General features: G+C 53.0%; 1 protein-coding gene across 11 annotated transcripts in view; it reads left to right on the plus strand.

Moving 5' to 3' along the window:
* Positions 1 to 11163, plus strand: part of CEP72 (centrosomal protein 72) — a 35763-nt gene extending 24600 nt beyond the window's left edge. For 4 of the 11 annotated variants that reach the window (XM_043489034.1, XM_043489037.1, XM_043489035.1 and 1 more), the window contains exons 8-12: positions 1535 to 1673; positions 2132 to 2328; positions 8920 to 9046; positions 9800 to 9903; positions 10758 to 11159. In XM_043489034.1, coding sequence (XP_043344969.1) covers positions 1535 to 1673; positions 2132 to 2328; positions 8920 to 9046; positions 9800 to 9903; positions 10758 to 11042 — 852 coding nt within the window. In that variant the 3' untranslated portion in view covers positions 11043 to 11159. Of the gene's footprint in view, positions 1 to 1534; positions 1674 to 2131; positions 2329 to 8919; positions 9963 to 10757 lie in introns of those variants that run through there. The other 7 variants (XM_043489040.1, XM_043489044.1, XM_043489036.1 and 4 more) reach the window with 6 other exon arrangements.
* The last annotated feature ends 2321 nt before the right edge of the window (positions 11164 to 13484 follow it).

The following is a 13484-nucleotide window of genomic DNA, read 5'->3' on the forward strand; positions in this document are numbered from 1 at the left end:
AGGAGGTTCTCCCCAGATTGTCCCAGAGTAGTCTTAGACGGTGGCTCGCTGCCACTGTTATGGCCAAGTTGGAGACTGAGATGTTCTCAAAGCCTTGAGGCTCGAGTGAAGACCTCCATGCGGACGGGGGGCGGGCAGCCCTGCCACAGCACCCCCACGTGGGCAGAGGAGGGGAGAGCACCCAGCTAAGAGGACGCTGGGTTGTAGATGCTGGGTGACTCCTGGGTGGCTGCCACAGGCCGTGGGCTGAGGTCTGCTTCCGCGGCTGGTCTGGCTGCGTCTTCAGTCACTCACTGGACTGAGGGAAGGAGAGAAAATAGAGGTTTGTGTGAGTTGGGACCGTGCTGGGGCTTTCCTATCCCCGAATGGACATTAACCGTGGGCAGAGCCGCCCTGACGGACCCCGCTCACTATGGGGTTGGGACTTTGCACGAGGGGATGCTGCCTGCAGTGCCCCTCCTTCCAGCACTGTGGCCCCGAGTGGTTGTCCTGGAGAGGACTTGGCCCCCGCTCCTCAGTTGGGAGGCAGAAGCCTGACCCCACTGGGCTCTGCTCCCGCGCCTGAGGCTGCGTCGGTGCAGCTTCTGACGGAAGTGTTGATGCTGGTGCCCTTGGACGCTCTCACCCTCCGCTGCTTGTGGCCAGCTATTGGCCTCAGCGTCTCCACACCGACCAGCCCCAGGGGACAGCTGCCCAGCCCCGATGACCCCTCATGGGCCTGTGCATCCCCATACCCTGGGTTCCCGCGGGTGGGGGGTGGCGGGAGTGAGGGGTCCGGTGGCTCCCACACCCCCTTCCGGGTCTGGCTGGCTGTCCCAGAGGCTCTTTATGAGGAAACCCTTGCTTTGTCTAACAGTGAGGGCACCGGGCCTCATCCCACCTCTGGCCCTGCTGGCGTTTACTCACTAAATCCCCGCTTCTCAGGAAATGTTCCCTGGACACTCAGAAAGTGGGCCGGAGGGCAGAAGCCAGTTCCCTTTCTGCAGTAATCCCTTAAAATTGATGACATGATTTCTAAAGGGAAGATAAGTGAGCACTGATGGAAATTTCGGTGACTGTGGGCCCAGCATGGTCGGGCCCAGGTGGGCCCGTGAGGGTTCTGCCTGGCAGCCTGGTGCGGCACCTGCCCAGCCAGCCCTCCCTCTGGGTCTGTGTGCGCTGGTCACACTTCGGGCCTTCCAGTGAGCTCACTTTGAGTGAGCGTTCGGGCTGAGACTGCCTCCTCCCCACCCCGCAAGAGTGGCGGGGGCTGGTCAGGAGGGCCCAGGATGCCGTTGCTCAGAACCACCTGGTTTCCTGACTGTTACACAGGCCACAGCTCAGCCGTTCCTCCTGCTGTGGGATGGTTTTCCCGCCCCACAGACATGGACAGGCATGCGGAGGGTAGGGAGGCAAGTCCCATGTACCACGCCTTCAGGTGTGTGCGGTGTGACCCTCCACCATGGCGTAGGCAGCGGACGAGGTGGCAGTCTGACACTGCATCGCACCTGCTGGGTCGGGCATAGGAGCCAAGGGTGGGTTTGTCTCCGGGCAGGCATGTCCCAAACTGCACTCCACCGTGCTGCCCAGGAAGAAGGCCACCCTGGAGATGCTGCTCCTGGAAGCGCTCCTCGACCTGGTGGACATGCACTGGAACGGCCGCGGGTCCCTGCACAGCAGTGAAGTCTTCCTTGGTGAGTTGGCCCAGGGTTCCGCAGGCTGGCGCCTGTGCCCGCTGCTGGGCCCTGGTCCCTTGGCCTTGCTGGCCCCATCCCTGGCCTTACTGCCCTCTGGGCTGTGGTGGTGTCCCGAGGGCCCTGCTCAGGGTATCTGGGTGTCGGGAGGGGCAGACGAGGAGGCGCCAGTGGCCAGTGGCTGCTGCTCCGCACCTGCTGGCGCCCAGCTTCCTGGAAGGCATCGGCAGCCAGCAATGCTGGCTCCTTCCTCTGGGTCCCTAGAGCTGTTGCTGTCTGCCTGTCGTCCCCATCCACTCCTGGGGGTAAACAGACCTGACAAGGTCATTTCAATGGCATACATGTCCCTTTTCTAGTCTTCATACCTGTCAGTGTTTTTGAGGTGTGCAGCCTGTGTTTTTCAAAATGCATTGAACACGTTTTGTCTACACTCATCCTCTCAACAATCTATCTTCTAGCTCAGGCGAGACACATTTTGTCATCTGTTCAAGAGTTTACAACCACTCAGGACACTTCAACAACTGTGAATGAAGAAATTAGCTCCCTGACTCTGGAAAATAAGTCTCTGCACAGTCGCCTTGCTGAGCTGCAGCAACAGTACGGCATGAAGATGACTGAGGTGGTGCTGGAACTCAGCGACACGCGGAAGGAGATGGTCAGTTCCGTTATTCCCAGTAGGGCCAAGGCGGCCTTGACCTCACAGAGTGAGAGCAGCTTCTCAGCTCTGCTTCCCCTGGCAGCTGTCGGGCACCCTGGGGCCCCTGCTGCCTGTGCAGAACAGGAGTCCCCTCTTCTACCCGGCTTCCCCGTCCAGGACGCCAGCTGCCCTTGAGGCGCGCAGCCTGGCTCTCGCTCCAGGACCCCTCATGGCAGTGGCTGTAGACGTCTGCATTGCCGCCAATCCCAGCTCTGCCTGTCCCGGGCAGCTTCGTTCTGTTCTGAGAGAGGCGAGAGGGCGAGGCTGGGCTTGTGGGGGAGATTCTCTGGTCCCGGTGTTCCCTGGCCCAGGCTCTGGGACGACTGGTAAGGAGGTTGCAGGGACCTGGGTGACCTGGGTCCCTGCTGCTGTCCTGCCTGCCCTGGCCAGCGCGCGGCTGGGGTGTCCTGTTGGACCTGCGAGGGCTCCACCACCAGGTGGCACCATTGGGCAGCCAGAGCCAGCGTGGCACGGACCTGGCAGTGGGGCCCGACTCCAGCCGGACAGGCCACCCTCATCCTCTGTAATGTCAGCATGAGACCGTCTTCATGAATGCCTACGCGAAATATCAAATAAACAACCTGACTTTACAACTCGAGGAACTAGAGAGAAGCTAAACCCAAAGTAAGCGGAAGGAAATAATAAAGATCAGAGCAGAAATAAGTAGAGAGTAGGAGAGGACAGGAAAAAATTAGCAAAACTGAGTTGGATTTTGAAGATACACACAACTGACAAACTCTTAGGTAGACTAAGAGAGGACTCAAAATCAGAATTGAAAGAGGATACATTAGAATGGATGCCTCAGAAATGAGGTCAAGGAATGATTATTTACAAGCATTTTGGAGAACCTAGAAGAAATGGATAAATTCCTCGAAACATATAACCTACTAAGGCTGTGTTAAGAAGAAATAAAGCCTAATGGGTCAATAACAGATAAGATGGAACAGTAATCAACCTCTTAAGAAAACAAGCCCCAAAAGCAAGGGCCAGACGGCTTCATGGCTGAATTCTGCCAGATACTCAAAGAAAAATTAATACTTATCCTTCTCAAACTTTTCCAAAAAATAGAAGTAGGGAGCCTACTTTCACACTGTTTTATGAAGCCAGCATTACCTGGACACCAAAGCAAAGACTCACAAGAAGAGAAACTACAGACGCTATCTGAGACTCAAGAGAAGACTGGCATCCCAAGTGCAGCAGCGCATGGACAAGGCTGTACCCAGCCCCGAGGGGTTGTCCCCTGGGGAGCACAGTGGGTTACCATCACAGACACACCGTGTTAATGGGTCTGAGACTCAGCAGAAGACTAGCATCCCAGGTCCAGCAGCACATCAAGAAGACTGTACACACCCCTGAGGGAGCTGTATACACAGATGCATTAACACATGGAGAGATAAAACACTGTCGGCCCAATTCACGCAGGTGTAGCATCTGACCAAGTTCAACATCCATTCATGATTTTTAAAAAAACTCAACAAAATAGGTGTAAAAGAAAATTTCCTCAGCATGATAAAGGCTGTTTATGAGAAGCCCTCAGCCAACTTCACAATCAGTGGAGAAAACTGAAAGTTTTTCATGTAAGATCTAGTATGAGACAAGGATGTCCACTCTTGTATCGTCTCTTCTACTGGAAGGACAGTTGGCCCTTGAGCAATGTGGGTCTGAGCTACATGGATACATTTATGTGCAGGGTTTTTATTAGTAAATGGTATATGTGCTGTGCTCCCTCACTCAGTTGTGTCCCGACTCTGTGACCCCATGGACTATAGCCTGCCAGGCTCCTCTGTCCAGGCAAGAATACTGGAGAGGGTTGCCATTTCTTCCTCCAGGGGATCGTCTGAACTCGGGGTATAGTACCTGTGCCTCCTATGTCTCCTGCATTGGCAGGCGGACTTCTCACCACTGCACTACCTGGGAGGCCCAGTAAATACAGTAATACTGTACAATTGGAAGTTGGTTGCATCTTTGGATACAGCACTGCAGATTTGGGCAGTTGACTATAAATTGACTAGAAATTATTTGTGGATTTTCAGCCGCAAGGAGAGTTGGCACCCCTACCCTCTCCACCCGCCATTGTTCAGGGGTCAGGTATACTAACAAGAGCAAGCGGACAAGGAAAGGAAATATAAGGCATCCAGATTGGAAAGGGAGAAGTAAAGTTACCTCTGCTTGTAAATGATGTATAAAGCATTAAAGATACCATGAGAGAAAATTAGAATAAATTCAGTGAAGTTATAGATTACAAAGCATAACAGATCATTCTTATTTCTTTATACCAATGAGCATTCCAGAACAATTCCATTTATAGTGTCAAAAAGAATAAAACAGGAATAAACTTAACCTAGAAGGTTAAAGATCTTAAAGACATCTACAGATGTAGTGTAATCCCTGTAAAAATTCCAATGGCATTTTCCACAGAAACAGAAAAAAACAATTCTAAAATTTGTATTTTTTTTATCATTTGTATTTTTCGTTTTCTAGTTCTACAAAGACCCCAAATCACCAAAGATCATTTTTCAGGCATCACACTTCTGGTTTAAAATTATGTTACAGAGCTGTGGTAATCAAACAATATGGTGCTGGCATAAAAAAAGGCATAGATTGCTGGAAGAGAATAGAGGGCGCAGAAATAAACCCTCACATAGATGTCAACTAATTTTTGGCAAAGGCACCAGGAACACACCATGGTGAAAGAGTAATCTCTTTGGTAAATGGTGTTGAGAAAACTTGATGTTCTCATGCAGAAGATGAACTTGTACCCTTGTCTAAACAGCACACGCAAAATCCAACTCAGAACGGACTAAAGATTTAAGGATAAGACCTGAAACTGTCAAACTCCTGGAAGGGAGTCCCTGGCAGTCCTGTGGTTAGGACTCTGCTTCCCCTGTGGGGGTGTGGGTTCCATCCCCAGCCGGGAACTATGATCCCACAAGCCACATGGTGTGGCCAGACAGACATATGAAAAGGATGCTCAGTATTACTAATCATCAGGAAACGCAGGTCAAAACCAAAGCGAGATGCCACTGCACAGCTGCAGAGTGGCTTTCGTCAGGAGACAGGAGGCAGCAAGTGGGGGTGTGGAGACAGGGGAGCGCTCCTGCTCTGTGGGCGGGAATGTGACTTGATACAGACACTGTGGAAAACAGTGTGGGGATTCCTCAAAAAACCTACAGTAGAACCATCATGGTGTTCAGTCACTAAGTCGTGTCCTACTGTTTGCGACCCCATGGACTGCAGCACGCCAGGCTTCTCTTTCCTTCACTGTCTCCCAGAGTTTGCTCAAAGTCGTATCCGTCGAGTCGGTGATGCCGTCCAGCCATCTCATCCTCTGTCATCCATCCCCTTCTCCTGCCCTCAATTTTTCCCAGCATCAGGGTCTTTTCCATCGAGTCAGCTCTTCACATCAGGTGGCCAGAATATTGGAGCCTCAGCTTCAACATCAGTCCTTCCAGTGAATATTCAGGATTTATCTACCATATGCTCTAGCAATCCCACTTCTGTGTGTTTATCCAAAGGAGGTGAAATCAGGATCTCAGAGAGAGAAATGCGCTGCCATGTTCATGCGGCATATTCACAGTAGCCTGAGTGTGAAACAACCTGAGGCCTTTGATGAATAAATAGATAAAGGTGATGTGTGTATACAATGGGATATTATTCAGCTGTGTTGTTGTGTGTGCATGCTCAGTCATGTCTGACTCTTTGCAACCCCATGCATTGTAATGTGCCAGGCTCCTCTGTCCTCGGAATTTTCCAGCTTAGAATACCAGAGTGGGTTGCCGTTTCCTACTGCAGTTATTCAGCTTTTGTTGTTGTTCAGTTACTCAGTCATGTCCGACTCTTTGCGACCCCATGGACTACAGCACGCCAGGCTTCCTTGTCCTTCACCATCTCCCAGAGCTTGCTCAAACTTGTGTCCCTTGAGTTGGTCATGTTGGATGGACCTTGAGGGCATTGTCTAAGTGAAGTTAGTCAGACATGGAAAGAAAAACCTCCGTGATCTCATACCTGGGATCTAAGAGTTGAGTTTATAGAAGCAGCCGGTAGACCGATGGTCACCCTCAGTGGGAGGTGGGGGAGCTGTGGGCCCAGGCAGAGCGGCAGTTCTGTAGGGGTTAGTCCGGGGCTCTAACGCGTGGCTGACAGTCATGTTAGCCAGGCCACATTGACCCTGGAGCTCTGTTGAGAACAGAGTCCTGGTGCTCTCATCTCCAAAATATGTTTGCTCTGTGAGGAGACGTGTGCGCTGGCTTGTCTGTGGTGATTGCGTCACTGCACGTGCAGATCACGTGATGTCATCGGGTCGCCTCAACTGCGTGCGGTTTGGAAGGGAGACCATCATGCGCTCAGTGCGAGAGGCTTTCACCTCCGATCACTAGGGCTCAGGCTAATGGTGTGGGAACTATTTAGAGTGTTCTGTTATTTCAGTTTTATTTATAGTTTATAACAAGAAAGTAGATTCGACTCACACACTATAATTGCTGTTGTGGTCAGGCTCGGGTGTCGTCCGGTTGCGTGTGTGGGCGCTGGAGTTAGGCTGCCTGGTGGTGTGAGTCTGGCTACCCTGTGCCGTGCGGCCAGGCCCACGACTGTGCCCCCGTCTGCGGGCGAGCTGCCGTGGCCACCCCTGTGCTCAGCCTGGTGTCTGCAGTGAGAGTCCTCTGGGAGCTGCCGCCCCGTGTGCGCCCCTGCAGGCCCCTCTCTGCCTCTCCCTCGGTGCGGCGCTGTCACCTGACTCCCACCTGCTATCACTCCCATCAGCGCCCTGAGAGTGCCGTCCTCCCCCTCACGCTTTCCCCTTTGTGCCCGCACGTGCTTGCTGTCTTATTCCGCTTTGTCTGATGTTAGTTAGCATTGCCACCTTCGTGTTGCCATAGTGCTTATATTTAAGGTGGGTTCCTTTTAGGCAGCATACACTTGGGTCTTTTGTTTTTATCTAATTAACAACCTCTGCCTTTTCTTTGCAGTAGCATTTTTTAAAAATTCAGTTGATTTAAACTAGAAAACCAAAACAATTGACCCATTTCTCCCACCCCTGTCCTCTTTCTCTGGCAGTTACCAAGTTCTCTACATCCACGAACTTCACTTCTTTTGTTTGTTCTTTTAGATTCCATGTAGGAGTGAGATCGTGTGGTATTTGTTTTCTTCATTGTATTTATACCACATCTTTATCTATTCATCTGTTAATGGGCACTTAGGTTGCTCCATATCTTGGGAATTAAGTAATGCTTCTGTGAAGATGGAGGTCCACATATATTTTCAAATTAGTGTTTTTGTTTTCTTCAGATGAATACCCAGAAATGAAATTACTTTAGCTGGTAGCTCTGTTTTTAACTTTTTGAGGACTCTCCATACAATTTTACATAGTGGCTGTACCAATTTACATCCCCCCCAGCAGCAGAGGAGGGTTCTCCTTTCCCCACACCCTCACCAACACTTGCTACCCTTTGTCTTTTTGATGATGATCATCCTGACAAGGATGGGGGTACCTCACTGAGGTTTTGATCTGCATCTCCCTGGTGATCAGTGATGCTGAGCGTCTTTTCATGTTCCTGTTGGCCATCTGTATGCTTTGGAAAGATGTCTGTTCAGATCCTCTGCCCATTTTTAAATCAGATGTTTTTTCACTGTTGAGTTGTGTGAGTTCTTTATGTATTTTTTATGTTAACCTCTTATTAGATAAATGGTTTGCAGATATCTTTCTTCCAGTTTGCAAGCTGGCTTTGCATTTTGTTGCTGGTGTCCTTGGCTGTGCAGAGCTTTCGGTTTCTGCCCCGTGGTCGAGAGGATGGGCCGTGGGGCAGGCAGCAGGCGCCGAACCCTCTGTGTCAGGTTGTCTGCTGCTGCCCAGTGAGTTACCCCCTGGTCACACCTCAGACAGCACATGCTTCCCCGTGTGGTCTCTGGTCAGGGCCCAACACAGTTGAGCTCTGTGTCTGACTCAGGGTCTCCTGAAGTTGCCATCAGGCTGTAACTTGGGGCTATGGTCACCTCCAAAGGCTCAAGGGAGTGTGGGTCCGCTGCACTTAACTCCAGGCAGTCCTGGGAGTCACAGCGCAACAGCTGCTGACAAGGATGCTGAGGCGGAAGACCACCCTGAGGGTGCGTGTTGTGTGTGCGGTGGGGATGGCCCGCTTAGAGGGGCTGCTCCCAGGGCGAGAGCACCCTCTGCTCCGTCCCCTCGTTTGTGGAACAGGAGGGACAGTAGCCAGGAGGTTGCTGGAGACAAGTGTCAGAAACGTCTGGTGCTCATTGTTGTATCAAGACAGAGACCCCACACAGAGCCTCTTTTAGAGGGACACGTGAAAGCAGTGACGTGGTACCGGCAGCCGCTGGGTGTCTGCACACCAGCGGCTCCCGCGCCGTCCCTGGGGCAGAGCGGCCTGGAAGCAGGACCGTGGACCTGGAGGCTTGGGCGGATGAGCAGCTGGCACCCCTCCTCACCCTGTGCAGTTTGGGACCGTTTGCATCCAGGCAGACCGACCGGGGTGCCGGCCTTGTAGCCGTATGGTGGGCAGAGTTTGACCTGTTTGCATGTGTTGCTCCGTCCAGGATTACCTGAGGCAGCATCTGGACAGATCTCTGGAGGAGAGCAGTAGCTTGAAGTCGCTTTTGTTCAGCATGAAGAAAGACGTGAGGACCGCTGATGCTCCGTCCGCACTGAACCTGCAGATCTCCGGTGAGCTCGAGGCTCTCTTCCGTGTGTGCAGCCCCGTGTCACTGGGCCCAGGCTCGGCAGGAGCTATGAGCGCGTCTGGGCGGGCGTGTGCAGGGCCAGCCCACTGACCCCGAGAGGCTGCAGGACCCTGCCCAGCGCTCCTTGCTCATGGCTCTGTCCGTACCCAGGTCAATGTTGTTTTCTTCTCTTCCCTCTTGGACTCTGTTTTGCCAGTTTTGCAGGTGTGCCCTTGGGACTTGGAGTTGGGGTGTGGCCTGCCCTGGGGTAGGTGAGGTATCGCAGGGTCCCCTGGGGGGCTTCAGCCTGAGCACCTGCTCCGTTCTGACCTCTCAGAGGCCCGAAGCATTTCCCTGAAGGGCCAGGCAGATGCATCCCCGGCATGAGCACGGCCACAGCGGAGGCTCTGCCGGGCCTGCCTGCTCGGTGACCGACCCCTCCGACCTTCACCCCAGCTATGTTGGCTCTGGGCTCTCCCTGAAGGCCATCCCGTCCAACTGATCCAGCCCGCTCTGCCCTTCCCTGCTCCTGCCACACGTACCCCTCAGGGGTGTCCAGGGGGGTGGGGTTCGGGGCTTCGCCCCAGCAGGGCTGGCCCTGAGCCTGGTAGGACGAGGAGGAGGAGGGGCCACGCTGTCCACCCTGATGACCTCACCCCGCGCTCCCCGGGCTCACTGACGCCCTAGAACCGTCTAGTCTCCCAGCACAGCAGTGGTTTCCCTGAGCACGGCCACCCTTGTCTCGTCAGGACTCCAGGCGAGCGTGAAGCAGCTCTCAGGCGAGCTCGTGGAGCTCAAGCAGCACCTGGAGCACTACGACAAGATCCAGGAGCTCACGCAGATGCTGCAGGAGAGCCACAGGTGCTGCCGGCGGCCCCCGGCCCCCGAGCAACGAGGCCCTTCCTGCTGCAGCCTCCTGGGTGCGGGGGGGAGTGTGCCGCCTGGTGGCCTGCACGTGGCCCCTAGTGTGGTTCTCAACTGTTCTCCTGGAACATGGAGATCCCACCTCACTCCCTGGCCCAGTTTTCGTGACGAGACCTGTGGGGAGATGGGGTGAGGTCTGCAGAGGGGACACCGGCCAGGGGGTGGCCAGTGGAGCCAGGCCGTGACCCTGTGGGGATGGAGGGCCACGGCCCCTGCCCACCCCAGCCCCTGACCCAGAGGGGAGGGCCAGGCAGGTCCTGGCCACGGAGCACCACAGCCTAGTGTGGGCAGGTGGGGCTGCGGTGCCTCTGGGAGCCACGGGCAGCGCTGGGCATCCACCTGGCTCTCTGCTGTCCTGGCAGGCAGGGTTTGTCCCTGGGGGCAGCTCTGTGGAGAACATGGCCCTGCGCCATCAGTTGCTAGTGATGCCATGAAGGCCCTCAGTCAGTGACGGCCCTGGTCGGCAGTGTCCACCCCCACCCTCCTCCTGAGATCCCTCCAGAGTTAGACAGCCCCAGTGACCCAGAATCAGGACTTCCAGTTTACTGTGTCCACATCAGGATTGTGTGTGACCAGGAATTAGAAGAGTCTCCATCTTTGAGCCTTTTTCAGAAGTGAAACAGTTGTCAGTGCTGAGGGCCCTCCCTACCCCTTCAGCCCACAGGCCAGTGGGCCCCCGCCAGCCCAGGGCCAAGGAGACCCAGCCCCGAGGGGCACTGGGCGGAGGCAGGGGAGGCAGGGGGCCCGAGGGCACACGGGCTCCGGGCTGAGTGCTGTCCGTGCCCCTCCAGCTCCCTGGTCAGCACCAACGCGCGCCTGCTGCAGGAGCTGGACCAGATGCGCGGTCAGCACCAGGCCGAGGTGGAGCAGCTGCACTGGAGCTACAAGGAGCTCAAGAAGACCCTTGCGCTGTTCCCCAGCAGCCCCCGAGACGCGAGGCCTGCCTCCCAGCCGCGCGCCCTATGAGCCCCTCTCCGCCATGTCTTCAGGGCCTGAAGCGTCCTAAAAAGATAGATTCATCCACGCCTTTCATGTGTCAGACAGTCAGATCTTTACTTTTTCATCAACTATCTTGAGGTAAAGAAAATGTTGCATTTTTCTGCCTAACATGTAAGAAAGTAGGTCTTTAGGATTAAAGAATATAATTTATTGTGTAACAGACAATCTTATTTAATAAACACGTTGTTCTAGAAAATGGCTCTAATTGTAACTGAGTTTCACAATGAATTCTGTTATGAAATAAGCTGTGCTCCACGGTTGATGAGCAGGAACTGTCAGAACCCAGACTGAATACAAGGCGCCCTTAGGGCTGTGGAGACTTGTCTGCAGAGCTGGCGTCCCACGGGGGGAATGCCTGCGTGAGCGCTGGCTCTTACTTGCGGGGCATTTCTGAGAATTGCGTCCTAACAGAGCAGAGTTAGATTTTGAGTATGGAAACGTATGTCAGGAAATACTTGATATCTTTGGTGAAATGATGTGATCTGCTGAAATGGCCTGTGGTAGATTTGGGGGCAGAGCTCCAGGTGGAGATGGGGGGCTGTGTGGGTCCTGGGCGGGGAGCATCACCCACCTGCAGGTCATGTTTTGTTTTTGTAACTTCGCAGGGAAGTTGGGGGAGGAGGGGTCATCATCAGAGTTTTTTTTAATTTAAAGATTTTTGCATTAATCCATTTTCAGCCTGTAGGAAATTGTCACCGTGCCGTTAGTTTCTGGTTTGGACTGCGTTGAGCTTCTTGGAACCTGAGTTTGTATTTCTCATCAAACGTGGGAGAGTTTTGGCCCCCATGTCTTGGTGTTTCTCCCCTGACCCAGCCTCCCGCCCTCCTTCCTGGGACTCCACAGTGCCGCTTCAAGCACTGGGTCTGGCCCCCACTTCCCTGCACTCACATCTCCTCCTTGGTTCTCAGCCTCTCCCATCCCGTTGGAGCTCACTGCCCTTTCCTCCACCTGCCTGATGTGCTGTGGGCTTGTAGAAGGAGTTTTTAATTTCAGAGATTCTGTACTTCCTAGTCCTAAAATTCCATTTGGTCCTCTTTTATAAAAAGGAAAGAAGCCTTTCTTGTAAAGGTTTTATTTCCCGTTTCATGTAACTGTTCAACCATATTTTGAACAACCTTACTGCAGGTCCTGGGAAACTGCGGTGCTGAGGCAATTAACACGCCATGCCAGCGGGTCTGGGGGCCCTGCCGGCCCTGCCCCCACTCGCAGCTTCCCGAGCCTGCCTCCCTCCCTGAGGCCTGCACCCCTGTGCCCCAGGCAAGCACCTGGGTCTCCAGAGGGCCTCTTCAAGCCTTCTGTTTTCCTACTGGATGGTCTGTCTCTTACTTATTTGTAGGAGTTATTTATAATTCTGGATACTAGTACTTTGTGGAATATGTTTGCAAATAGCTCTTTCTAGTCTTTCCACATTTTAATGGTGTCTTTTGAGGAAGAGAAAATTGAATAGGAGGCAATTAATCAGTCTTTTTCATGATGATTTTTCTTTGTGGTCATAACACATTGCGTGTATCTTTTAAAAGAGTGCACAGCCCTGTTTTGAGTTTTAGACACGTGCTCCCCTCGGAGCTGACTGCACGTGGTGTGGGTTAGCAGCCCAGCTCCAGGGTCCCTCCACGTAGGTCCAGTTGTCCAGCGTCATCACTCGCACGACCGCTCGGTCAGAGTGGTTTCTGTCTGCTCCCCACGCTATCCCATCCATCCCTGAACAGCACCACAGCCGCAGGTCAGGGCCTCCCATCCCCTCTCAGGACGTTTGCGCTACTTGTGACCTTTAGAATTTCATGAACTTTACAATCAGCTGGTTCAGTTGGGGTTTTGTCTCAGACTGCGTTGGTCACTTGGGAAGAGTGGACACAGGTAAGAGTGGATCTTAGAGGCCGTGACTCTAGGGTCTGTGTCCACTGACCAGATCTCCTCTATTACACTTCTATACTTTTCTCCGTGGGGGTCTTATCTACCTCTTGTTTATTCCTAGGTTTTTCTTATTTTGTGATGCCATATCTAAAAGATATATTTTTAGAATGTGTTTCATTATATGGAAATACAATTGATTTTTTGGTACATTAGTTGTATACTCAGCAATCCTGTTAAACTCTCACCAGTTTTCCTGTGGGTGTCCTGACCTCCCGAGGGCAGCTGTGGTTCCTGTGAGAAGTGGCTCTCCTCTCTGCTCCTTGCCATCGCTCGGTTTTACTGTATGCGCTCGCTTTGGTTTTGCTCCGAGTTTGGCTTCTCGGTGCTGGCGGGCTCATCTAGTGCAGTGTGGATTATATGGGGCCATAGAGGGCGCCTGTCTTGATACAGAACCAAGGAGGCCTTTCACCATTTCTCTGATAAATTTGAAATAGGTTTTTTGACCTTGCTCCTTCTGTTATTGGTTTGCTAAGAATTTGTCATCATGAATGGATGAGTTTTATTAATAAGACACTCTTCTGCCACTTTGATGACCATATGATTTTTCTCCCTTGTCCTATAAACCTTTCCTTACACACGTGCTGTTGCCTGTGCCCCAGCCAGTG

This window comes from Cervus canadensis, chromosome 16 (assembly GCF_019320065.1).
Source record: "Cervus canadensis isolate Bull #8, Minnesota chromosome 16, ASM1932006v1, whole genome shotgun sequence".
Classification (NCBI taxonomy): Eukaryota; Metazoa; Chordata; class Mammalia; order Artiodactyla; family Cervidae; genus Cervus; species Cervus canadensis.